The sequence below is a fragment of the Acipenser ruthenus genome, chromosome 3 (genome assembly GCF_902713425.1).
Source record: "Acipenser ruthenus chromosome 3, fAciRut3.2 maternal haplotype, whole genome shotgun sequence".
Taxonomy (NCBI): Eukaryota; Metazoa; Chordata; class Actinopteri; order Acipenseriformes; family Acipenseridae; genus Acipenser; species Acipenser ruthenus.
The window spans coordinates 58265159-58291743 of NC_081191.1; the positions used below are offsets into that span (position 1 = coordinate 58265159).

The 26585-nt window shown below is 40.2% G+C and overlaps 1 protein-coding gene across 5 annotated transcripts in view; it reads left to right on the forward strand.

The window, feature by feature from the left end:
* LOC117394700 (solute carrier family 12 member 7-like) overlaps positions 1 to 26585 on the forward strand; it is a 128044-nt gene that overhangs the window by 19216 nt on the left and 82243 nt on the right. Inside the window, exon 1 of one of the 5 annotated variants that reach the window (XM_033993181.3) lies at positions 12533 to 12702. The exons of the other annotated variants lie outside the window; for them this stretch is intronic. Coding sequence (XP_033849072.1) covers positions 12579 to 12702 — 124 coding nt within the window. The 5' untranslated portion in view covers positions 12533 to 12578. Of the gene's footprint in view, positions 1 to 12532; positions 12703 to 26585 lie in introns of those variants that run through there. 5 annotated transcript variants of the gene reach the window in all.

Here is a 26585-nt window from a genome sequence, read left to right on the forward strand (position 1 = left end):
CCGATGGTAAATGAGATTTGTAAAGGACTGTTTCATAAGTTCAATAACATCATAACTTTTAACTGTAATATGAAATGAAATGTTCTTGTTGAAAATTAATGTTTTAGCAAAAGCATTATGTTCCTTTGATATTGCAAATTAGCTTTTTCTTGCTTAACATCTATCATATAGAAGAACACAATACTATTTCAGAAAAACATCTTATTTCTACAAAGTTAGTATTTTAAGAATGTAAAATTTAACATTTCTATAGAACAGTACAGTACTGGTTGTGTAGCAAATACTATGTTAGAATAAGCTAAGCAGACCTTTTATGAAAAGATACAGCTCACAATCACAATTTAACATTAATCTGTGCTAACACATTGGGCAACAAAGGTTTATCTAAAGTGAAAACAACTATTTACATGACAATATTATCAAAAGAACACACTCTCAGTGTACCGTACATTTTGAAAATATAAACTTGCACAAAAACTTAGCAGAAAGGGCAACACAGACGTTGTCATGCCAACTACTACCTTCCCAATGTCAGTCTGATTAAAACACAGCACTAAAAAATTAACATAACTTCATGGTTTTAGAATACTTGCATACCTTTTTTCTTTTTTATTAAGTGGTAACACAGCAAACACTGTCTGTATGTGCAGCAAATACACAAACGCGCAATACAGTACTTCACAAGTTTATCATTACTATTATTAATACATTTCTTAATTGTAATTGAGATACACAAATTAATGAAAGGCACTATACAAAATAAATTTATTATTATTATGAGGGATCAATTGAATAATTCTTATTGGAGAGTAGAGAAATCAGAGGGAAACACAAAAAAACAGAAACCTGTCTATTAAATATATTGGTGGTGATGGGAGTGTACACCTGAACTGCCCCAGCCTGTCCCGTGAACACAGCGCTATTTTCATGTGTGGTCTCTTAATTGTAGAGGCAGGTGCTCTGTAAACATTTTGGGTCTATATTCTTTATTTTGACTGGACAGCAGATTATAATGGTATTACATGTACCATGGGTATTGCATACTTTATTCTGTAGCTTCTTACCTAACTGACTAAACATGGTAAAAAACCTATGCTCTTTAGAATAGGTTTTAAAATTAAATATGATCAACCCCTAGGCATGACTATCCTTGCCAAATCAAACAGGCTGGGCTGTTTCATTAAATGGAGGTATTTTCTTTATTAAAATTAAAGTCTGTTTATAATACTGTGGCAGGTTGGCTGTAGTGGGTGACGTCAGACCAGGAAGTAAAGGCAATACACATGGCAACTGCGGGGTAAATATGAGACGCTACGGCGCTCGCTAGTTATTAAACAATAAATACAATTTAAATAAACACAAAACAAAAGGGCACACTGGCCAAAGTAAACAAACACTATAACAGAACACAAAACTAATGAAAACGAGTACCCTTTAGGAAGGTTAGTAGGCAGGTCGGGTTTGTAGGATAGCAATCGTATTTCCAGTCTATCTCCAGACAAGCACATCTCTGTTCTCCACTCCCCCCTGCAAAAGCAGTGGGTCTCCATTTATATGCGACCATCTCCAGATTAACAACAATCAATCAATCCGGAGATGGTCACATTAAATTAGTCTGCGTTCAATAATCAATAATTACTTAGCCGACAGTCACGCATTCTCACGAGAGGTACAGCAAAATAAACAATACAAATGGCGGCGACTTTTCGTCTGCGCCACAAATAATAAGAACATAAGAAGAACATAAGAACATAAGAAAGTTTACAAACGAGAGGAGGCCATTCATCTCATCTTGCTCATTTGGTAGTTAGTAGCATATTGATCCCAGAATCTCATCAAGCAGCTTCTTGAAGGATCCCAGGGTGTCAGCTTCAGCAACATTACTGGGGAGTTGGTTCCAGACCCTCACAATTCTCTGTGTAAAAAAGTGCCTCCTATTTTCTGTTCTGAATGCCCCTTTATCTAATCTCCATTTGTGACCCCTGGTCCTTGTTTCTTTTTTCAGGTCAAAAAAGTCCCCTGGGTCGACATTGTCAATACCTTTTAGGATTTTGAATGCTTGAATCAGATCACCGCGTAGTCTTCTTTGTTCAAGACTGAATAGATTCAATTCTTTTAGCAATTCTTTCTGCATACGACATGCCTTTTAAACCCGGGATAATTCTGGTTGCTCTTCTTTGCACTCTTTCTAGAGCAGCAATATCCTTTTTGTAACGAGGTGACCAGAACTGAACACAATATTCTAGGTGAGGTCTTACTAATGCATTGTAAAGTTTTAACATTACTTCCCTTGATTTAAATACAACACTTCTCACAATATATCCAAGCATCTTGTTGGCCTTTTTTATAGCTTCTCCACATTGTCAAGATGAAGACTTTTCTGAGTCAACATAAACTCCTAGGTCTTTTTCATAGATCCCTTCTTCAATTTCAGTATCTCCCATATGATATTTATAATGCACATTTTTATTGCCTGCATGCAGTACTTTACACTTTTCTCTATTAAATGTCATTTGCCATGTGTCTGCCCAGTTCTGAATTCTGTCTAGATCATTTTGAATGACCTTTGCTGTTGCAACAGTGTTTGCCACTCCTCCTATTTTTGTGTCATCTGCAAATTTAACAAGTTTGCTTACTATACCAGAATCTAAATCATTAATGTAGATTAGGAATAGCAGAGGACCTAATACTGATCCATGTGGTACTCCACTGGTTACCTCGCTCCATTTTGAGGTTTCTCCTCTAATCAGTACTTTCTGTTTTCTACATGTTAACCACTCCCTGACCCAGTGCATGCATTTCCTTGAATCCCTACTGCGGTCAGTTTGAGAATTAATCTTTTATGCGGGACTTTGTCAAAAGCTTTCTGGAAATCTAAATAAACCATGTCGTATGCTTTGCAATTATCCATTGTCGATGTTGCATCCTCAAAAAAATCAAGCAGGTTAGTTAGACACGATCTCCCTTTCCTAAAACCATGCTGGCTGTCTCCCAGGATATTGTTACCATATATGTAATTTTCCATTTTGGATCTTATTATAGTTTCCATAAGTTTACATATAATAGAAGGCTTATTGGTCTGTAGTTACCTGGTTCGGTTTTGTCTCCCTTTTTGTGGATCGGTATTACGTTTGCAGTTTTCCAGTCTGTCGGTACAACCCGTGTCAAGAGACTGTTGCATGATCTTGGTTAGCGGTTTGTAAGTAACTTCTTTCATTTCTTTGAGTACTATTGGGAGGATCTCATCCGGCCCTGGGGATTTGTTTATTTTAAGAGCTCCTAGTCCCTATTTTAAGACCTCCTATGCTTTCCGTTGTCATACATAAAACAATAAATCATAATAATACAGTAAATCATACTAAACAGCTCACAAATATACATAGGGGCGGGGCTTCCCGTCACAAATACATAGTAAAAACAGTAAGCTGATCTACATTTAACTACTTGCACACAGTTCTCAAATACAGTGTTATGATGCATTTCGACTACAAATGGGATTTTGGCTCTAAAAGATTTTCCTTTGCATGACAAAGTCAATCTGATAATTCCATATAAAATTACAAACGTTGGGGAGAAAAACTGGGGTCTGTTGAGTTGATATATACAGTGGTCAGTCTACTGTACCACCCTCAAATTATTTAAATTATAACATTTGCTTTAACATTTATATTTGTAAAAGCAGAAATACACAAAGGACCCTGTGGCAGAGCAGGGCTCTGCCCTTAGAAATACTGGCAGGGAAGGAGTTAAATTCTCCTCCCTGCCCAGATTGATTGCTTCAGGTGGGAGCAATCAGTCAATTAATTCAATTATGGACTTAGCCACCTGGCATAAAAGGAGGCCTCAGCCTCCCAGTTAGGGAGAGAGTTCCAGAAGGAGAGGAAGTAACTGTTTGTCTGTGTGTGCTGTTGTGTAAGTTTTGAAAACCAGTGAAGGCAATGCCCAGCCTGGAAACTTTATTTGTAAGTTTTGTTTTGTGTTTATTTTGTGTTTGAAACCTTTTTGTTTGGCCCTTGTGCCTGTTTATTTTGTATTTGTTTATTAAAAAGCTTTATTTTGAACTTTCAAACTGTCTCTGAGTCTCAAGGTGGCGTTATCCCACTTCTGAGCACCAAATGTGACAAGATGACAAAGGTTTGAGACTCAGAGACAGTTTGAAAGTTCAAAATAAAGCTTTTTAATAAACAAAAATACAAAATAAACAGGCACAAGGGCCAAACAAAAAGGTTTCAAACACAAAATAAACACAAAACAAAACTTACAAATAAAGTTTCCAGGCTGGGCGTTGCCTTCACTCTTATCCTCTGCCTCTGCATCTGAACTTCAGCCCTATGGAGGCTCCATGCTCAGATCATGCTGTTATTATTAAACTGACAGCACGTGATCTGATATCCAGACTTCCATTACGCCAAAACTGTAATAGTGTTGATGCAGATTCTCTTTTATAGCACTCAAACTACAGTAAATTATACCAGCCAGACCAACTTTGTTATTTATTTTTTTTGTTTTGGGTTTAATATGAAACTAACATCCCTTGTTTCATTTTCCGCTTTGAAATACTTTCCATTCAAAACAGCATAATTTTGAAGGATCAAGTCTCAAATGGTTAAGCTAATACCACTGTCAATTTACACTTCAAAAATTACATTTCCCATAAATGTTTGTTCTTGGCTAAAGTCTGGTACACACCTGATCGTCTTTTTTAAAAGCAAAAAACAACTGCTACAATTGTACTTAATTTCATGTTTAAATCAACTTTAAATATATCTTATTCATTATGCTGAAATACTGTACCAGCTTACTAAGAAACCAAACATTTCGCCTAGTGCCTTCATTAGTATTAAACCTAATGTGTACATTTTTTCTCTGCAAGTTTAGGAGACATATTCAGCAAATCAGAGCCTGAAACAATATGGTTACACATAATATCAGCTATATTATTATTATTGTAGCTGACACTGAACCTTAAGTGAATAAAATGCAGAAATTATAAGCTGTCGATACCCAATCAGTACTGTTTCCCATTGGTTCAAAGCAACAGTTTTTAGCCTGTATCATTCTTGCACATTTAAAAAGAGCAATACACAAATCTCAAACTGTGTTTCTTAAACTATAAGTGGTCAGGGCAACATGCAGCTTGGAAGTAGATGTAATCCTGAGGCAGGATGTAGGTACTGTTTGAGTTGTGTTCAATCAAAAACTAAATCTTAAAACTGAATCACTTTATTACAGATTTGTTTTTTCTTTAATAATTTATTCTTAAAGGTTTAGAGTAAAATTGTGTATCTTTCAGATACAATTGGTTCCCTTTCAAGTACGAAATGTAACCATTACCAAATGGGTATTTACCTCTAAAGACCCGAAACCTGAATAAGATAGAACAAAGCTGCTCAGCCGAACCTGTGACACAGTCATGCCCGCCCCCGAGGGTATTAAGGACTGCATGCACAGATCTCTGCACCATTTTTCTTTTCAAGAACTGACCTGACGGAGAGCCTATTCAGAAAAGTACTTGTTACTTTGTCTGCTATAGATTTGAGCATTTATTGTGTTTTTACACAAATTATATGTGATATTAAAAATAACTGCTGTATTAGTTTTACTAATTACGTGTATTTGTGCACTACAGCCTGTTATTTGTTACGTCCCGCTGCGGCCTTGTGCACCGTATGAAGCCACAGACTTTGTGCTCTTGCTCCAGGCTACAATAGCTGCGGCTGGAGTTATTTTATTCTCATTTTGGCCTTGGCCAAAATTCCGAGGCGGTTTGTATAATTAAAGTAATTGTTATTACTGTATTTTGTTGAGAAAAATATAACTTTTTTTTCATTCTGTTTTCACAGAGATTACACGCAGGTCTGTCTACAGCGTGTGCTGTGGCACACTTGTAGTGACGGAAGCTGCTGAGCTCAGCAGCGCTGCGCAGAGCAAAAGGGTGCTCTGGTTGTGAGTGCTTGCAATCTCTACCACAGCATATTGATGCTGATTCACACAGGGGCTGTTAGTTCATTCTAACAAGCAGACTTCCCTCAGTCTCGTGTGAATACTGACTGACTGAGTGTGTTTTCCAGTAGCTTGTACAGGTGGGCATCCCTATACAGTGCGACCCACGGTAATTGTGAAGCAGTGGACCCGTACCGTACTGGAACTGAGGTCACCGACCCGCTCCGTTCCCAACCCGGTAGTGTACCGTACTGAACCGGGAACGAGGTTACCGCACGGGTACCATACTGTACCGACCTGGCTCTACACTCACCAAACCAGTACCGAACCATCCCGGTTCCGACCCGGTACTGTACACTCACCAAACTAGTACCATTCCGGTACCATCCCAGTTCTGACCAGTCCCATACTGTACTGACCCGGTGCTAAAAGTCACTGAATCCGTACTGACCTGGTGCCGACCGGTGCTTACATCCATGGTCCGGTACCAACCTGGTCTTATTCGGGTCTTGAACAGCCCCGTTGTTGTCTTTAAGCAGATGGAGGCAGCACCTGTACATTGTTACTGTAGACTGCATTGCTACTTGCATAATTCCTGGGTTTTATCCCTGTGACAAATGCAAGGTGAGTCTGCCTGTTGAGGACAAGCATGGCACTCTGGAGAAATTTCTCTCCTGTAGCTCTACAGAGCGCTCTGCATCCCTCACTCCTGCACATTGCTCTTCCCCATCACCCTCTGGTAGAGAGGTGGTAGCATCCTCACGCGATTGAAACGCGATTGCCTGTTGACAGTGTCACCACTGTCTAAAGGCACTCTCTTGGTGGAAACAGCCTGCCCATCTACGCCTCGGTGTAACGCAGGGTAGTGTCACCAGAAGGGAAGTCGTCACCACGGACACGTCCAGCCTGGGTTGGGGTGCTGTGTGGAATGGCAGGGTTGCACCAGGTGTGTGGAATAGAGGTCTTCACAGGTCTACCCGGACCCAAGGACCCGAGACCCGACCTGTACTGAACAGGTTTTCAGGTGCAAAATTGTTACGCAACAATCGGTCGGGTCGGGTCGGGTCCGATTTTGTTTGACAAACTGTCGATTACTATTAAAGAAGCTCCCTTTGGTACTAAAAATCATTGTTTATAATTCCTTTTGTGTGGATTGGCTTCCCCCAGTAGCACATGACATGGCTTGTAGAGCGCAGCAGCAAACATGTGACCCATAATGAAGGTGTTTCTTTTAGATCATTCTTAAAAGTTGGAGTAATGGATGTGTTTATGAACAACGTGAAAGAAAAACATAAGAAAAATGAATTCCATGAACAAAAGCTCACAGAAAAATGCAAGTCCGCGGTGTGGGAATCATTTGTTGTTATTGTGGACTAAGAAGAAAAACAAGCTTTGCAAAACACAAATTTTACATCTCAATTCCATTTGCTCATTTACACGAGCGGGCGACGGACCTCTCAAGGGGAGTTCCCAGGGCCTCAGAGTGGAGGCTTCAGCATGACATGGTGAGCCTCGTTTGGGAGAGACTCGGGAGAGCAGAGATAGATCTTTGCCTCCCAGGAATCGACCCACTGGTTCTCCATAACAGGAGGCGGGGACCCGTTGACGATAGATAATAACCTAATGTTTTTTAATTTCTTATTTTATTTATTTAACCCTGCCCGTCAACAGTGCTGATGGTCAATGTATCTTTAGAGATCATTTCAACCATTATGTTTAGTGTTTACTTTTTTTTTATTTTATTTTTTCAAATCAGAGTTTATTGGCTGCAATCTGCAATTTAGTATCGGCTTGATTATTAATATTAACCACAGTGGTTTAAGTATAAATAATTAACCATGACTGCCGGCATTGTATGATACCTCTATTTTGTAGTCTCTTGTAAAAATTACATTGAATAATTAACCCTTTGAGTAGTACAAACGTACCGGTACGTTCACTGCTCTCTGGTTCCCAGGGAGTACGAATGTACCGGTACATTCTGCAACTTTAAACTTGAATTACTGAGCCTACAAAACCCCTGATCACATAATATTATAACACTAGGTTTCTGTAACACCTTTTATTGGTCTCTTGCGCCCTCTTCTAGATATTGACTGAATTACATACAATAAACCATCACAAAAAGTGACAGCAATGTCTGTAAACTGGCGAAAATTGCGATAATACTGAATTCAGATTCTGATTTAAATTCAAATACATACAATACTTCTACTGAATCGGATGTCAGCGAGTGTGTCAGTGAAGATGTAAGTGAAGAATATTTACCATCAACATCAAGTGACAGCGAAGAGGCGGCGCCAAGCTCTGTGCGTTGCTCCATGCTTCAAGGAGTAGCATATCCTGAAGCATTAGACACTCTCACTCCCTCCGCCCCCACAACCTCAAAAAGATGATAATACCTAACATTTTCATGTCTGATTTGTTTGTTTTTTCATTAAACAAAATGGTGACAAATGTCATTCATTTCTCAAAGTGATTTTCTTTTCTTTAAGAAATATTAAAAATGTTCCATTGTTTTTAGTCTCAGATATCATTCCATTCGGAGGACTTGTTGCTAAAAATAAAATAAAAAATGACTGTATTGTTAATAGTGGTATGATAGTCAGACACGGTGGTGATGTTTTTGTTGTTTTTGTTTCAGTTCCCATTGAAATATTTTTTACATGTTAATGTTAACTTTGTTAAACTGAATCTTTAACAGGAACTTTCGAAATGTTGTGGGGACCCCTGCAACCTATGAATTACATGTTCAAATGGGGAGGAGAACCGCATCTGTTTACTGTAGATGAATTCCATTGTGATTGTATTAACAATGGAGCTGTCAAGTCCCTAAATACGAACTTTCAACATACCAAGTACTCCAATACTGTGATATTGCTTGTTTAAAACCTAGAAATTAGGGATTTTGTTTAAACTGGCAGGCGTTCACTGATAGATAATGACCTGAAATGCTGCATCTTGATTTGCTGAGGCAGCGTCCAATGTCCTATTAGGTTTATAATATATTGTATTCCAAAGGTGTACTGTATCCACCAAAGATTTCAAAAACATTTCATTACATGTCATAAAGAACAATATCCTTATTGTTGTTCTATTGTTTTTTCCTCTTTTAAAAATTGTTTTATAGTGTTATGCCCGATGTTTTTTTAATAACTCACAACTGAGTTTGTGACCAGTTAGGGTGGGTGATCTAACCGCAAAATGATTTTGTTGGTGATGGCCTAAGGAAAAGGTGTAGACCTAAAGTTACGCAATTTATTATCAATATTATAGATACAGTACATGTACAAGGAAGGGATTGGTGTTTATAAAATGGCAATGAAAAATGGCATGCTGACCAGATAACTGTTGTATACAAATTTAAATATTGTTTCCACAACTGAATCCCATAGTACAATACCCCATTTACTGTATTATTACATAGCCTTAATGATTCAAACCTATTATATGAACCATGTGACTCAAAGTCCCTGCCCACCACTTATATTATTATTGTTAGTATAGTTCTGTACACGGTGAACGATAATTTTCCTATAAACTTTGGTGTTTTACAGTCTTATTATACACAGTGATGGCATGAGACCCGTGTGTAATAAGATTATGAGGTGGCATGAGACCCGTGTGTAAGATTATGAGGTGGCATGAGACCTGTGTGTAATAGGGGCAGCAGTGTGGAGTAGTGGTTAGGGCTCTGGACTCTTGACCGGAGGGTTGTGGGTTCAATCCCCGTTGGGGACACTGCTGTTGTACCCTTGAGCAAGGTACTTTACCTAGATTGCTCCAGTAAAAACCCAACTGTATAAATGGGTAATTGTATGTAAAATAATGTGATATATGTATAATGTGAAATAATGTATAATGTGATATCTTGTAACAATTGTAAGTCGCCCTGGATAAGGGCGTCTGCTAAGAAATAAATAAATAAATAAGATTATGAGATGGCATGAGACCCGTGTGTAATAAGATTATGAGGTGGCATGAGACCTGTGTTTAATAAGAATATGAGGTGGCATGAGACCTATGTGGAATAAGATTATGAGGTGGCATGAGACCCGTGTGTAATAAGATTATGAGGTGGCATGAGACCCGTGTGTAATAAGATTATGAGGTGGCATGAGACCCGTGTGTAATAAGATTATGAGGTGGCATGAGACCCGTGTGTAATAAGATTATGAGGTGGCATGAGACCCGTGTGTAATAAGATTATGAGGTGGCGCGAGATCCGTGTGTAATAAGATTATGAGGTGGCATGAGACCTGTGTGTAATAAGATTATGAGGTGGCGCGAGATCCGTGTGTAAGATTATGAGGTGGCATGAGACCTGTGTGTAATAGGGGCAGCAGTGTGGAGTAGTGGTTAGGGCTCTGGACTCTTGACCGGAGGGTTGTGGGTTCAATCCCCGTTGGGGACACTGCTGTTGTACCCTTGAGCAAGGTACTTTACCTAGATTGCTCCAGTAAAAACCCAACTGTATAAATGGGTAATTGTATGTAAAATAATGTGATATATGTATAATGTGATATCTTGTAACAATTGTAAGTCGCCCTGGATAAGGGCGTCTGCTAAGAAATAAATAAATAAATAAGATTATGAGATGGCATGAGACCCGTGTGTAATAAGATTATGAGGTGGCATGAGACCCGTGTTTAATAAGAATATGAGGTGGCATGAGACCTATGTGGAATAAGATTATGAGGTGGCATGAGACCCGTGTGTAATAAGATTATGAGGTGGCATGAGACCCGTGTGTAATAAGATTATGAGGTGGCATGAGACCCGTGTGTAATAAGATTATGAGGTGGCATGAGACCCGTGTGTAATAAGATTATGAGGTGGCATGAGACCCGTGTGTAATAAGATTATGAGGTGGCGCGAGATCCGTGTGTAATAAGATTATGAGGTGGCGCGAGATCCGTGTGTAATAAGATTATGAGGTGGCATGAGACCCGTGTGCAATAAGATTATGAGGTGGCATGAGACCCGTGTGTAATAAGATTATGAGGTGGCATGAGACCCGTGTGTAATAAGATTATGAGGTGGCATGAGACCCGTGTGTAAGATTATGAGGTGGCATGAGACCTGTGTGTAATAAGATTATGAGGTGGCATGAGACCTGTGTGTAATAAGATTATGAGGTGGCATGAGACCCGTGTGTAATAAGATTATGAGGTGGCATGAGACCCGTGTGCAATAAGATTATGAGGTGGCATGAGACCCGTGTGTAATAAGATTATGAGGTGGCGCGAGACCCGTGTGTAATAAGATTATGAGGTGGCATGAGACCTGTGTGTAATAAGATTATGAGGTGGCATGAGACCCGTGTGTAATAAGATTATGAGGTGGCATGAGACCTGTGTGTAATAAGATTATGAGGTGGCGCGAGACCCGTGTGTAATAAGATTATGAGGTGGCATGAGACCTGTGTGTAATAAGATTATGAGGTGGCATGAGACCTGTGTGTAATAAGATTATGAGGTGGCATGAGACCCGTGTGTAATAAGATTATGAGGTGGCGCGAGACCCGTGTGTAATAAGATTATGAGGTGGCGCGAGATCCGTGTGTAATAAGATTGCCCGTGTATAATAAGGTTGATGATAAAACTGCTAACCCCAGTTTTGTAAACCAAACTCTACCACCAGTACATGAACACAGCAAAACATAATCAATACCAAAACAACAATGGTCTGCAGATTTTAAGTTCTATTCGCAGAATACTGGGAGAAATTTATGGAAGAGCAGAATAACGTAAGTACAAGACAAGTTCAATGAGAAATTACATCAGCCACTTGCCCTCTATGAGATGTTAGGCAGTTTAGACTTTTGGCCTCAGAAAGCAGCTGTACATTTTCTACTCTGATTCTTAGTAATAATACATGCAGTTTTCCCGCGCCTATCACCCCCCACCAAATTAAAATAATACAAAACTTTTTAATTAAACTTTTTTAAATGTACTTTTCCAATATTCCCATCACTTAATTTTCAATTGTATAAAATAAACACTGCGCGCTCTGCAATTTCTGCCTGTTATGTCACCATGTATTATTACAAATAATATACACCAACACTGTGCATAATAAGCCTGTAAAGCCCGGTACACACTGCCCAATGCGATCAATTGCGACACAATTTTTCAGTTGCATTGGACAGTGTGTTATGCTTTGTGATGCAAATTTACAGGATTGGCCAATCGATTTCAGTCAGCTCACAAACTTTAAACCTGTTTAATATTGTGTAATGGTATTCCCTTGCATCGGCTTGTGTGTTATGCGACAATCGCATTGGGCAGTGTGATTTACTGTATATGTCACCAGAAAGCCTCGATAGAATTACAGCATTATTATGCACAGTTGAGTGTACAGTATGCCTTATATTACTGTTATTATTATGAACATTGATACAAAAAGTGATTTTTATCTCTCACAACGTGCAGCCCTGCCCTTGATACCAGGGAGCATGATTACATAATCTAGTTTGGTGAAGGTCTAAACCAGAGGGAGGAGTTCTGTTACACTCCTTGTTTGGAAAGTGGTCACATGGGACCAGTATCTAAGCAATGGAAGTGAAAAAGCTAACTTAGTTCTGTATTAGAAACTGAGATACAGAGAGACTGAAAGCACATGCATGGTTCAAAATGCCCACCAACTTCACCATTGTCCCTGTGGAAGATGGGGCAAAGTCTGTTCAGGATGGAGGGGAGAACAGCATGAATGACAGAGAACAGGAAGGACTGGTTTTCTTTCCCGGGGTCTTCTCAGGTGAGTCAAGTCTGAAAAGACCCTAGCCCTAAAACAGTTTATAAAGCAAGATACAGTGGATAGCAATACATTGTCTTTTAAGGCTCGATAACTTGGTTCTTTAGAGGAAATTGTTAGCCGTATAATTTTCAGTCACATGGATTTGTCAAATATTAGCCACACTTCTATTTCATGCTGTCTAGGAACATTCTGATAAAAGGTTAATAATTGATACTAGTTTGTTTAACCATTTAACCATTCATTATTATGTACCTTATTATCTAGGGGCATTACTGTACTACCAACTAAATATACAAAAATAATTTTAAAAAAGTGTTGTATTTCTTTTGGAGGAAATATTAGTATTAAAAACGACAGTTTCGGTGGGTTCTAACATACTTTCGACACACTTATTCTCTGTAAATTATTTAACATTTCACATTTATTTTTCTTGTATTTTTGGGAAAGTATGTATCCTATTTCTGAATATGCTGTATCATACTGTAGTGGTATTTATTTATTTATTTATTTATTTATTTATTTTCAATAAACCACAGCCCACTGTGCTTGTTTCTATTATTTTTTTTTTAAAGAAAACTTACAGTATAGAGTAAGTCATTTTATGATTCTAAACGAGTCACATGTGTCTGGGTTAAATAACGTCCAAATGCAACAGTTAAACAAAGTTAAAAAAGCTAATTTTATTGACTGGCCTGATTGCCTGCTTCCTGCATGCTACAGTTTGACAGGTATGCTTCCATGGTTTGCTCTATTGTGCAACATACTCTTACAAAGTGAAGTTAGTTTATGAAATATTCTCTGGCATTTCAAATGAGTTTCAAATGACTATCAAGCTGTGTATAAAATGAGTGTTAAACAGACCCATCTGGTTTTGCATTGCAGTTAACACGTCTTATGTAAATATCTAGTTTCAATAAATATTGAAAAGTTTAGTAACAATCCAGCAATGTCATGTGAGAGTAATCCTATGTACAGCACTCCACAAATTAAGTTTAGCATTTTACTGGCATTATAATAATAACCAGGATGAAATATGAAACACTGATAAGGGTGTGTTGACTGACTCGTTGCTCTAAAACAGGTTCACTGCGATGTATTACCTGATTGTAATTTAATATTTAATGAAAAAACATAATTAATCCTCCCAATTGTTTCTTTGCTAATTCTGCCTTGTTATTTGCAAAATTTAACAAGAGGTGTGTCTCTTTATGAAATCAACGTTGTGTAGTGTAGTGGCTACATCTGCACAGTAAAGTGATTAATTTCCTTTAAGGAATGTATAGCTAGAAAAATAGCTTTGAACTCATTTCTTCATCGTCAGAAAATAACATTCAATTAAGAAACGGCCATGGTTTAACATTGCTAAATATCATTTTATTAAAGGCAGGTATCGTGGAAAGAAATAAACTAAACAATAATGAAATACACAATTAATTTACCTTCGGGAAAGCTCTGCCTTGATCGCAGTACCGTCCTTAGCTCTAAGTTTTTCAGCATAGAAGAATGCAGTGCTTTGCCATTGTTGCCGTCTTATTGCTTTCTTATTCTCTACATGTTTACAACTGGAATTTTGATATTTAATGGTATTGACTCGTACATGATCACGTGATTTACAGCAAAACTTGAAGACCAGTATACGCCATGTTGAGTTTTGAAGTCACATGATGAATAAACTCAACTTGCAAAAAAATAAATAATGCACATGGTATGTCATCTTTAATTACTATACACTTAAATGTGTATTTTCGATTCTAATATTCTGATTACATTTTTACCAGTTTCAAAACGCTTGATATGGTGATATTTTTGAAATGGTTGTTTTTTAAAAGGGAAATAAAACAAAAAACATAAAAGTATGAGTATTGTGATTTTTACCGGAGTATTTATAATTTTAAATAATGCAGAAAGATTGTGCTTCACTGATCAATATTAATTATACAACGAGTTAAAAACCTCAAAGTTCATGAGCAGCACCGAGCAGCGCTCTCCATAGAGGCAGAATCGCCAGACGCCTGCTTTGACCACCCTGTAGATTCGCTTGCGCCCGAGTGATCTCTGCACGAATGTAATGCACATGTTTACAGAGGGAAATCAGAGAATCTTCTGCAAGACAGACATGATGGTATATATGATAATAACTTGCGAAAGTTAGTAAAGTGAGTGCAAAGATTGTTGCCAGTTATTGCGAAAAATGTGCGCATTTTAGCCTTAGAGGGAATGCTAATCGTAACTAAATATTATAACACAATCTTCTCTGTTTTATTCATGTTACTACACCCTCAACTGGGCTTCCCCCTGGGTGTTGTACAGGGCTGTGCCACCTGGTTTAGGGACTTGGAGTGATGCCTTTTGATCCCAGAAGGATAGTGCACAGAGAGCGTAACTTTGTTATCCATGCAGGGAATTTGACTCATTGGAGGGGTGCCTTTGCAGAATATACTTTTCTGTTGTGTGCTTTATAATTAAAGCCCTGTGTAAATAGCGATTTCACCGGCTGCGCGGAAATCGTGAAATTAGCCCAATACTGTGATTTGTACAATATTCTTAAGAAATAAAAATACAGTTTCAGAATTAGATTGTGTTATAATATTTAGTTACGATTAGGGTTCCCTCTTAAGGCTAAAATATATTAATGTGAATATGAACCCTTTTCATTCTGCAAATGCTGAAGTTGTGTCTGTGTGTCCTGAGTTGTTTACTGCAGACAGTGTGAGACCAGTTAGTAGTGAATTTACTGCTGTAAAGAATGAATACACTGCTAATGCAAGTACTTTGAATCCATTCAGTGGTTATTCTGTACCACAGCAGCAAAGTCAAGTGTGTATGAATCCATTTATAGCAAACAATCCTTTTGTAAATTATCAAACTGATGCAAACCAAGTGTCAAACTCTGCGCAGCCGGGCTTAGAGACACTACTAACACTCCGGTGAGAGTGGCCTACAGTCACCGCCAATCAACACCATTGCAGGACGGTGAATCACTTTTTGTGCCATACACACCAACAATGCCAGGTCACCAGCACCATGCTGATTTTGTAGCTAGAAATAGTCATGGTCTTATGTATTCACAGCCAATTGGGAGAGAGCAGGGTGTAATCGGAGGAAGCAATCACGCAATTGGCTACACAGGCAGGTAGCCAGCAGTAGCGATAGTGAATGCTCGACCCACAAGGAAAGAATTCCTACTCTGTGGCCTGGACAGTTTGATGGCTCTGGTTTATGGAGAGATTTTCTCTGCTGCTTTGAAAATTGTGCAAAGGCTAACCACTGATCAGAAAGAACCATGGCTGTACAGCTTAAGTATTGTTTGGTTGGGGCAGCGGTTTGCATTGTGCACAAAAAACCCAGATCTGATCAGTGGGATTACAAGCAAATGGTTTCAGAGGTGCTGCTGCTCTTGGTATAGAATTGCGGCAAAGAATCCGGCAACGTGGGGAACCGATACGTGTTCTCAGGGATTATATTTATGAGAAAGTGTCGATTGTGTATGCTGATCATTCTGAAATTGACCAAGATGATATTGGTGTTGAGGTTTTCACTAATGCTCTATGTGATGCAGAGCTTGTACAAAAGTTGTTAGAGAAATGACCACACAATCTGGCTAAGGCTGATTAAATAGCTCACCGGTTCGAAACGACCGGAAAGGCTGCTAAGAGTGTTACTCAACTAATGCAGTTAGGTGCGAGGGGCAAATCTGAGAGAAGAACAAGGACGGTGGGTTTGAAAGATTTTTCTGAGGGGGAAACAATAGATAGTGAACAAAGTGAACCTGACTTGAGGGCCTTGCACCATGTTCAAGCACCAAAACCTTTGCCTAGGAAACCTGAGATTAGCAATGCAAAATATAAAAAGAAAAATTCCACTGTAAAGAAAAAGAACTGGACTGAGATAATTTGCCACAATTGTTCAGGGGTGGGGCGCATGTATCATTAATGCCTTGTCCTCACAGTTAACCCTTTGCGGTCCATTTATTTAGCGCGTCTCAGGCACATCAGGTCCAATTTATTTTCACACGCGCAGTTTATTTTAGACACACTGTTTAAATGTATTTTTTTCACAGTAAAACAGGTTTAAAAGGCCCTGCATATCAACAGGACACTCAGTACTGCATCTCCAGCCCCGCCCCACCCCTATTTTTCACATACCTCTCAATAGTCGTGCATACCGATAAATCATCTCCTGATCACTCATTTTATCACCAAACTCCTCAATAATGCAATCCAAGTCATTATTTTATTACTATAACATCTCAAAAAGCTCTGCAAATGTCTGTGATATTCTTTGAGCGCTGGATGCAGAAGCAGCTATATTGTTTGTTTATGTCCGTGTTATCTCTGTGGTGCCGGGGCTATGTGTATTGTTCATATCCACCCCTTTTTTTTCAGCTTCTCTCGGCTCCTACCGGTCTCACCCGGCCATTGAATGGTTTTCTCGGCTTTTTCTGGAGAAAAAACGACTATAGACCTGTGTTTTACGTCTTTTTGATGATGTCGGACAGGGTCTGACATCGGACTGGAAAGGGAACATTGTAATGTCGGACCTGGTCCGACATAGGACCGCAAAGGGTTAAGGGACAGGGGCCAGAAATGTGTATTCATATTCTGATTTGGAAGTTGGAAGTTCGTGCTCTTCTAGACAGTGGTGCACTGAGAAACATTCTGCCTCTCCAGTACTACCACACCATACCCAATGATTTACAGCGTCCCCTTCAACAGTCGAGTGAAATCCCTGATCAGTCATGCCCAGGTGTTAGTGTTGGGGGAAGTAAACCTGCCTATTCAGGTTGGAACTCAGTCAGTAAGTGTCAATTTCTTGGTTGCCAATGTTGCAGAGAGTGCTGAAGTAATATTAGAACACCTGTTTTTGGAGCAGTCTAAGGCACGCTTGGATTTTTGGTGAGCAGAAAATCATCTTGTTTGGTGAAATGGTGTCTTATTTTGACCCAAACCACAAACCCAGGGTGCATGTAGTTCGCATTGCACGTACAGCAGTTACTGAATCGGGACAAGAATACATTGTACCTGGTAATGTTCATTATTGCAGCCCATTAGCAGGTCAAGCTGTTTTGAGCCCCACCAGGGGGTTTGTTGAGAAGAACCGGGTATTGGTAGCCCGAGTCTTGGTTGACACACAGTATGCACAAGGGAAAGTCCCTGTGAGAGTATATAACCCGGGAACTGTGGTCGTCACTGTGAAGAGGGGAGCTGTAGCAGGCTTGTTGCAGATAGCAGATCTGGTGTCCACTGTTACGTACACAGAAGTGCCAAGCATTTGTACTGCTAACCGGCAATGCCAGAACAAACCTTATGCTGTACCTGCCCACTTGAATGCACTGTTTACAGAGAGCTCTAAAGAATTAGAAGACTCAGAACAATTAGAGCTAGCTCAGCTATTCCAAGCATATACTGATATCTTTTCCACAAGACCTGGAGACTTAGGCCACACCTATCTTGTGTAGCATGACATTCAGACGGGGGTGGGGTCACCTGTGAAGCAACAACCACGTTGCATGGCCAAAGGAAAGCAGCAAGATGCAGATTCCCAGATTGAGCAAAGCCTAGAAGCTGGTCTGGCACGCAAAAGCAATAGCAGTTGGGCCTCACCAATAGTAATGGTGCGTAAAAAAGATCAAACATTTCGACTGTGTGTCGATTACGGAGCCTTAAATGAGCGCACCGTTAAGGATGCATATCCACTGCCACGTATCCAGGACACCTTAGATACACTGTCTAATGCCAAGTGGTTCTCCACTTTAGATTTGGCATTGGGGTACTGGCAGGTGGAACTGACCCCCAGAGCACACAAAGCAGCCGCCTTCAGCAGCCGGAAAGGTCTATGTAATGCGCCGGCGACTTTAGCGTCTAGTGGACAGGGTTTTGTCTGGCATGCAGTGGGAGACATGTTTGATGTACTTAGATGACATCATTGTGCTGGGGAGCAGTGTTAAGGAGATGTTGACTAGGCTGCATCAAGTGTTTGATCGGCTGCGCAGTGCTAATTTAAAACTCAAGCCTGCAGAATGCTGCCTGTTTCGCCGGCAGGAGAAATACTTAGGACATATTTCAGAGATGGGAATTACTACTGATCCCCAGAAGGTTCAGAAAGTTCAAGAATGGCCTACCCCAAAAGATGTCTCAGAAGTTCGACAATTTGTTGGTCTTGCATCATACTACAGACGATTTGTGAAGGATTTTGCGACTATTGCCCAGCCACTCCATGCCTTGACAAAGAAATATGCCAGGTTTTCCTGGACTGATGCCTGCCAGGAGGCATTTGATGAATTTAAGAGCTGGCTGGTTTCTGCCCCTATCCTTGGTTACCTGCTAGATGGTGATGGTCTGATTTTGGACACCGATGCCAGTAATCATGGAATAGGAGCTGTTCTCTCCTAGGTCCAGGAAGGGGAGGAACGCGTGTTGGCGTATGGCAGTAGAAGATTGTCCCCCACTGAGCAGAATTACTGTACAACGCAAAGAGAGCATCTTGCAGTTGTGGCATTCACATCTCACTTTAGACAGTACCTACTGGGACGGTTTTTCACAGTGAGGACCGACTATAGCAGCTTGCTCTGGTTAATGCGCATGAAGGAACCTGAAGGCCAGCTTGCTCGCTGGCTCGATAAGCTTGCTGAGTACGACTACAAAGTAGTGCACCGCCCAGGACGGCATCAGTAGACCTTGCCCAAAGTCCTGTCTCTGTGCTATGCCAAACACTGTGTCAGAAAACAAGCAGTGCCATGACCAAGAGGTTCAATGTGACCTGGGTTCCCCAGAAAACTGTCTACCTGATGAATGTGGGAGCTCCAGGTTGCCAATGCTATGTCTAGCGGGGGTAGAAGGACCAGATAAAGATGCTGATGATGATGTGAGCTCCGACCAACCTTCGAACTGGCCGGTAATGGATTCTTGTGACCACAGTTTGGAGACAAGCATGCAACCAACATTCACAGCCAAAGTCTCTAACGCAGTAGTGAATCCTTCAGACCTTTTTACTGGATGGACCATGGAGCGTTTAAGAGAAGCACATATAACTGACCCAGATATTGGACAGGTGCTAAAGTTGAAATGGTAAGGAGGGGTCTAACCTAAATGATCTACAATATCTCCTTTCAGCTCAGCCACTAAGGTGTACTGGACTCAATGGAAAAGACTGCAACTGAGAGATGACAAGGCCGTGACAGTAGCTGACACTCTGACCTCCAAGTGGGTATGCAGGTATAGCACACCTTATACCCTGCACAGTGATCAAGGCTCCAACTTTTAGTCAGACGTTTTCCAGAGAATGTGTGAACTACTGGGAATCGAGAAGACGAGGACCACACCCTTCCGACCCCCATCTGATGGTCAAGTGGAAAGGTTTAATACCACTCTACAGAAGATCCTGGCCACCACAGCTGAACGGTGCCACTGCGACTGGGATATCATGATTCCTTTTGCTTTTATGGCCTATCGTGCCACCAAGCACAACTCTACGGGAATTACACCTAACATGATGTTCTTAGGGTGTGAGATCACAGAGCCCATTGATCTGGTTGCAGGCAGCCCACCAGATGACGAGTCCTACCTGACCCAGCCTGAGTATGTTGTAAAACTACGAGAGCAAATGGAGCAAGCTCACCGGATAGCTCGAGACATCCTTGGTCAAGCTTCAGAGCAAGCAAAGAAGCAATATGACAAGAGAGCCCAGCAGTTTCAGTACCAGATTGGTGACGCTGTCTGGTATTTGGTAAAAGGCACAAGGCGTGTGAAGAATCGGGTTCGCAAATTCCTGCCAGCTTACGATGGACCATATTTTGTACTGGGTCAGTTGGACGACCTTGTGTACCCCATTAAAAAGCAAACTAAAGCAAAGTTTGTGCACCATGACAAGCTCAAACCTTACAAGGCCCGAACACCGCTAGACAATGCCTGGGTGTTTGGAGAGGCTGGGGTGTGGAGCCCAGTAGAGGTTCCACCACCAATACTTGATCCAGACCCATTAGACACTGACCTGAATCTCTCAAACCTGTTTGACCCACCCGGGGTCTCACGTGACTCCAGCTAGCCCCCCCTGAGATCAGGCTAGTGGGGGTAGCATGGTGTCTCGCAATAGTACTTCAAAGAAACCCAAGGGTTCAAGTTAATAAAGATAAAACAAGTGAGAGCCAACCATTTGTTCAAAATAGATCCAAAGGAAGCAGCAAACCACCTAACAGATATGGTGATTGGGTAACTAACTGAGCTAAAGTGACAAGTGTGAATGACAAACTGATTTTTTTTTTGTTTGTTTTGTTTTCTTTGATAAAATGCTTCAATGTGATACCATTTGTAATGTGTTCAAATTACAGTTCAGCTAAAGCATGAAAAAACTGAAGAGTTATTACTGCATGTTCAATGTAATGGTTTCTCCTTTATTTCTGTGTTGTATCTGAAAAAAAATAGGGAAGTGGGAAAGAGGAAATGTATTCATGTGTGTAGCTGCAGTTGTGTTCTTTAAATGCATGTTTACAATCTTGCCATTTTTATGCATGGTTCTGTATACTGTGTTCTAATGGTGTGATCTGATTGAACTAATGGAAATGCTTTGGTACAATTAAGCTATAAAGTATACTGACTAACTGCATAATGTCTTTTTATTATAATGTAACCTTGTTTCCAAATGCCTAAAAGCTTCCAATAGGCACAACCTTCTGTGTCACAATGGACAAGTGATGCATCCTACTATGGGACAGCAGAAGGATCTGCTGTTGAACATTGGATATATATATATTTTTTGATTTTTGTAACATGGACTGTGCAACTGATAGAAGTTTTCTTTCAAGGATATGGATTTTGCCACAAACTTTTGGACTTGTTCTAAAGACTTTATCAGTTTGTATCTGGTATGCCCTGGGTGTGCATGCAGGCACCTTTTTGATGGACTGTGGACATTGTTACTAAATAGCTGGACATTCATATGCTCATTTGGAACTATATGTTTTTTTCATTTATGACCACTATTGTTAATTCAAGAAACTGATGGGGAAAGACCCCTCTGGACTGTGCTATATATTGCCAATGTTGTGGAATGATTGTTTACACATGTTGATTGAAAGTTATGTATTACTGTTTATACCGTGTTCTTGAACCAATTCTAATATGCAGGGCTGGTGTCGGGCTGACGACCACCCAGGGTGGGGGTTGTGTTACAAAACTGTACCTTAAAATGGGGGAAGTCTGGGTACAGTGAGGGAGGGGTGTTTTGTCAGGGAAGTGTTCTGAGTTCTCTATCTCTCTCCTGGCCATGCTGTGAGTAAGTCACGTGTTGAGCTTGTATTCTCTTGTAATAAACCTCAGATATTTTGTGCTAATTACTACAGTGGTCATTGTTTGTTTCATATAAGGTGCATCGCTATTATTATTAGACAATTGTTTACAGGTTTACCCCAGAGCTATATATGTATATAAACTTGGAGTTTATTCTGCTCTGGCCCTTGGGGCTTGTTAGTTTTGCAGGTCCCTAAAACTGATTTATAAGCAGATAATCAGAAAGGTAACAGAGAGGCTTTTGTTTGCGCAAATATTCCTCTTGAAAAATTGGACAACCAAAAATTAAGTAAATTCTTCAGACTGAGTGTAGCAAATGGTGGACTGATTTCTTCATCAGCCCAGCTGAGATGTGAATACTTACCTAAAGTTGCCGAGTATCACAAGCAGGAGATTATGGAATTTGCAAAACAGTCGGGTTGCTTGTCAGTGGATGAAGATCAGTATGGGTTACACATTTTGTTTTGCAAGACCTAAATGGTGAACATGCACCTGACGTACTAGAACTGAAAGCTGCCCTTGCAGATACACTTTAGCTACAGGCTGTTAATTACAACACCATTTTACAAGCTATTGTAAAGTGCTTGAATAACTTTGACGTTGATTTTGATGATGTCAGTGCATTTATCTCTATATTTGATGTTTAAAATAATAATCTGTACACATAATTTACAAAATAGTTCAGTGTACATTCCGCAAAATACGATACTTTACCCGTGACACTGCCGTGAATTTAAAAGAAAATGTCCACGATTTCACAGGGCCTTATTTATAATACATTATTTTTGATTAAGTCTTTTGGAGAGTATCATGCAGTATGTGGGTGGTTTGGTAATTTGTGACATGTCTGGCCGTCAGCATGATGTCACTCTAAAGAGGGGAACATCTAGAACACCGTAAGAGGGAGGGGGTCTCATTTATAGGGATGGCGATGGTAAATGGCTGGAGGCAGTTAAGGAAATTGAGCTGCACATAACAGCCTTGGGGAGACTGCTAGTTAGTTTCTTAATTGCAGTTGTAACTGGAGGTGGGGAAGTCATGTGCCCTGCTATTGTATGTGTGATGCCATGGGGCTCACAATTACTAGCACCAACCATAACTACTTGGCCTATATTGACCCAGATGCATGGGAATAGAGACAAAAGTGTAATGCAAATTATTTTGAATGCACCTTGATTTATTTAGTTTTTACAAAGTTTTTTGGTGAGTATTGTCATAGAAATATCAGAGCATATTTACATACAGTTAAATAATAACAGTTTTAAAAAGCTGGTGTTCACCCTTGTGACAGGGTAGCGTGAAGAGAGACTCAGAACACAGAAAGCTGCAAGTTTAAAGCGCTAATGCACACGTTTAATATAAATACTAAAACAATAAACAAAACACAGGAACCAAACAAACAGTGGCACAGTGGCCAAAACAAACATTTAAACAAAACAGTACCCAACACTTTAAATATTCCCCCCGTGGTTTTAAGCCGTAACACGGCTTCCATGTAAACATGGCTCTGTACTCCCCTAAACACCACTACTACAAAACACCACTGAACATTAAACAAACCCACCTTCGTGACATTAATTCACCAACATTAAGTCTTTTAAAACCACCTGTGATTCTCCTTTTTATACCCCTGTGGCTGGAGCCTAATTCATCATTAATCATGTATTCCATTTACGGCTCCAGCCACATTCCCACGTGTTTTGGCAGGTAGGAATTTAACCCCCTTCCTGCCAACCCAATATTCCCCACACAGACCCACACCTGTACACCGGCAGGGCTTTCACCCTGCCACAGCCCTTTACACTACTTGTCAGTTTACTGTAAATAAATATAGATAGTATAACTAAATATCCGTTTGAAACAAAAACAGTAAAAGAACTGTATTCATGAAAAGAGGAAGTTTTATTTTTACATGACATGCCTGGTCATTTTGAAAGTGTTGGGCCTTAATAGTGTCCCTGCACTCTAAAACAATCATATGACCAGTTGTGTGCCTGGCATTATCCTAATGGTGGAACGACTGCATTCTGTATGAAGTCATACTGCAGCATTTCCTGGAACAGTGCCTAAAAAACTGGTGGTGCAGTGAAAATGGTACTAAAACTAATAATGAGTAAGAGATTGGATTTTAATACCTGAAGTACTACACCTTTAATTAATTGTATAAAATGTGAATCTGACAAAAAACACTTGACACTGCCTTGCCTCATACTATTACTATTAGTGTTTAGATCATGGTCTCTACTGAACCCTCTTAAGTTCTGCATATCTGGCCATTGTCATAAACAATCCGTACACCTAGCACTCCAGATAAGCTGTGTACTGGGTGTTTTACAAAAAATATGAATTATGCATTATATTTCGATTTAATGCTTAAAGAATATGCATAGCAATTTTGCTGCATAGCTTGAGTTTGCAGGTTATCAAGCTTCTTGTACTTCGTTGGTTCCCGCCGTCTCAGTGGTGAATTGTGAATACTGCATGTGGTACAGTATTCTGGGACAGCTAATTGTAGCCTGCCTGGGAATTACCTCGAAACACCTGACCAATAAGTTTGGGTTTTGAATTTTAAAAAAACGTACAGTTGAATCCACTCACTTGCAATGAGTGTTGGTGACTGGTGAATGAACGACTGGATTCTTGATCTTTAGGATTTCTTTCAAATCAAATATTGATTTGATCTACATCAAATCAATATTTGGTGTGACCACCCTTTGCCTTCAAACCAGCATCAATTCTTCCAGGTACACTTGCACACAGTTTTTGAAGAAACTCGGCAGGTAGGTTGGCCCAAACATCTTGGAGAACTAACCACAGTTCTTCTGTGGATTTAGGCAGCCTCAGTTGCTTCTCTCTCTTCATGTAATCCCAGACAGACTCGATGATGTTGAGATCAGGGCTCTGTGGGGGCCATACCATCACTTCCAGGACTCCTTGTTCTTCTTTACGCTGATAGTTCTTAATGACTTTCGCTGTATGTTTGGGGTCGTTGTCATGCTGCAGAATAAATTTGGGGCCAATCAGATGCCTCCCTGATGGTATTGCATGATGGATAAGTATCTGCCTGTACTTCTCAGCATTGAGGAGACCATTAATTCTGACCAAATCCCCAACTCCATTTGCAGAAATGCAGCCCCAAACTTGCAAGGAACCTCCACCATGCTTCACTGTTGCCTGCAGACACTCATTCGTGTACCGCTCTCCAGCCCTTCAGCGAACAAACTGCCTTCTGCTACAGCCAAATATTTCAAATTTTGACTCATCAGTCCAGAGCACCTGCTGCCATTTTTCTGCACCCCAGTTCCTGTGTTTTCGTGCATAGTTGAGTCGCTTGGCCTTGTTTCCACGTCGGAGGTATGGCTTTTTGGCCGCAAGTCTTCCATGAAGGCCACTTCTGACCAGACTTCTCCGGACAGTAGATGGGTGTACCAGGGTCCCACTGTTTTCTGCCAATTCTGAGCTGATGGCACTGCTGGACATCTTCCGATTGCGAAGGGAAGTAAGCATGATGTGTCTTTCATCTGCTGCAGTAAGTTTCCTTGGCCGACCACTGCGTCTACTGTCCTCAACGTTGCCCGTTTCTTTGTGCTTCTTCAAAAGAGCTTGGACAGCACATCTGGAAACCCCTGTCTGCCTTGAAATTTCTGCCTGGGAGAGACCTTGCTGATGCAGTATAAATACCTTGTGTCTTGTTGCTGTGCTCAGTCTTGCCATGGTGTATGACTTTTGACAGTAAACTGTCTTCAGCAACCTCACCTTGTTAGCTGAGTTTGGCTGTTCCTCACTCAGTTTTATTCCTCCTACACAGCTGTTTCTGTTTCAGTTAATGAGTGTGTTTCAAACTACATATTGAATTGGTGATCATCAGCACCTGTTTGGTATAATTGTTTAATCATACACCTGACTATATGCCTACAAAATCCCTGACTTTGTGCAAGTGTACCCAGAAGAATTGATGCTGTTTTGAAGGCAAAGGGTGGTCACACCAAATATGGATTTGATTTAGATTTTTCTTCTGTTCACTCACTTTGCATTTAGTTAATTGATAAATATAATCTATTAACATGTCTATTTTTGAAGGCATTCTTACTTTACAGCATTTTTTCACACCTGCCTAAAACTTTTGCACAGTACTGTGTATATATATATATATATATATATATATATATATATATATATATATATATATATATATAATTAAGTCTTATCACTGGTGAATGTTATGTTGGTCAGCGCTTTGTCCCCTTTACTTTTGTTTGCTATGAGATTTGGGCCTCTGTGGCAAAGTGGTAATGACGTGCAGGTGAGTGCAGTGCAGAAGAATCACACAGACAGACGTTGGTACAGGTGCAAGGGTGTTTATTTATTTTAGTAAATGTCCAGAGCCTCAAGGCAAAACCTGTAAATAATAATAGTGCTGGAAGTGATACAGCGGCGTGTATCACTTCTAATTTATAATCCCGCGGGTTTGACCCGCAACCCCAAAGTCCCGTTCCGACACCCACACTAAACACGAACACAAAAGACAGTGCGTGATTCAAGTGCTAAAAGGTGCAAACACAAAGACAGTTGGTAGTGAAAGGTGAGTGGTGAAGTCCG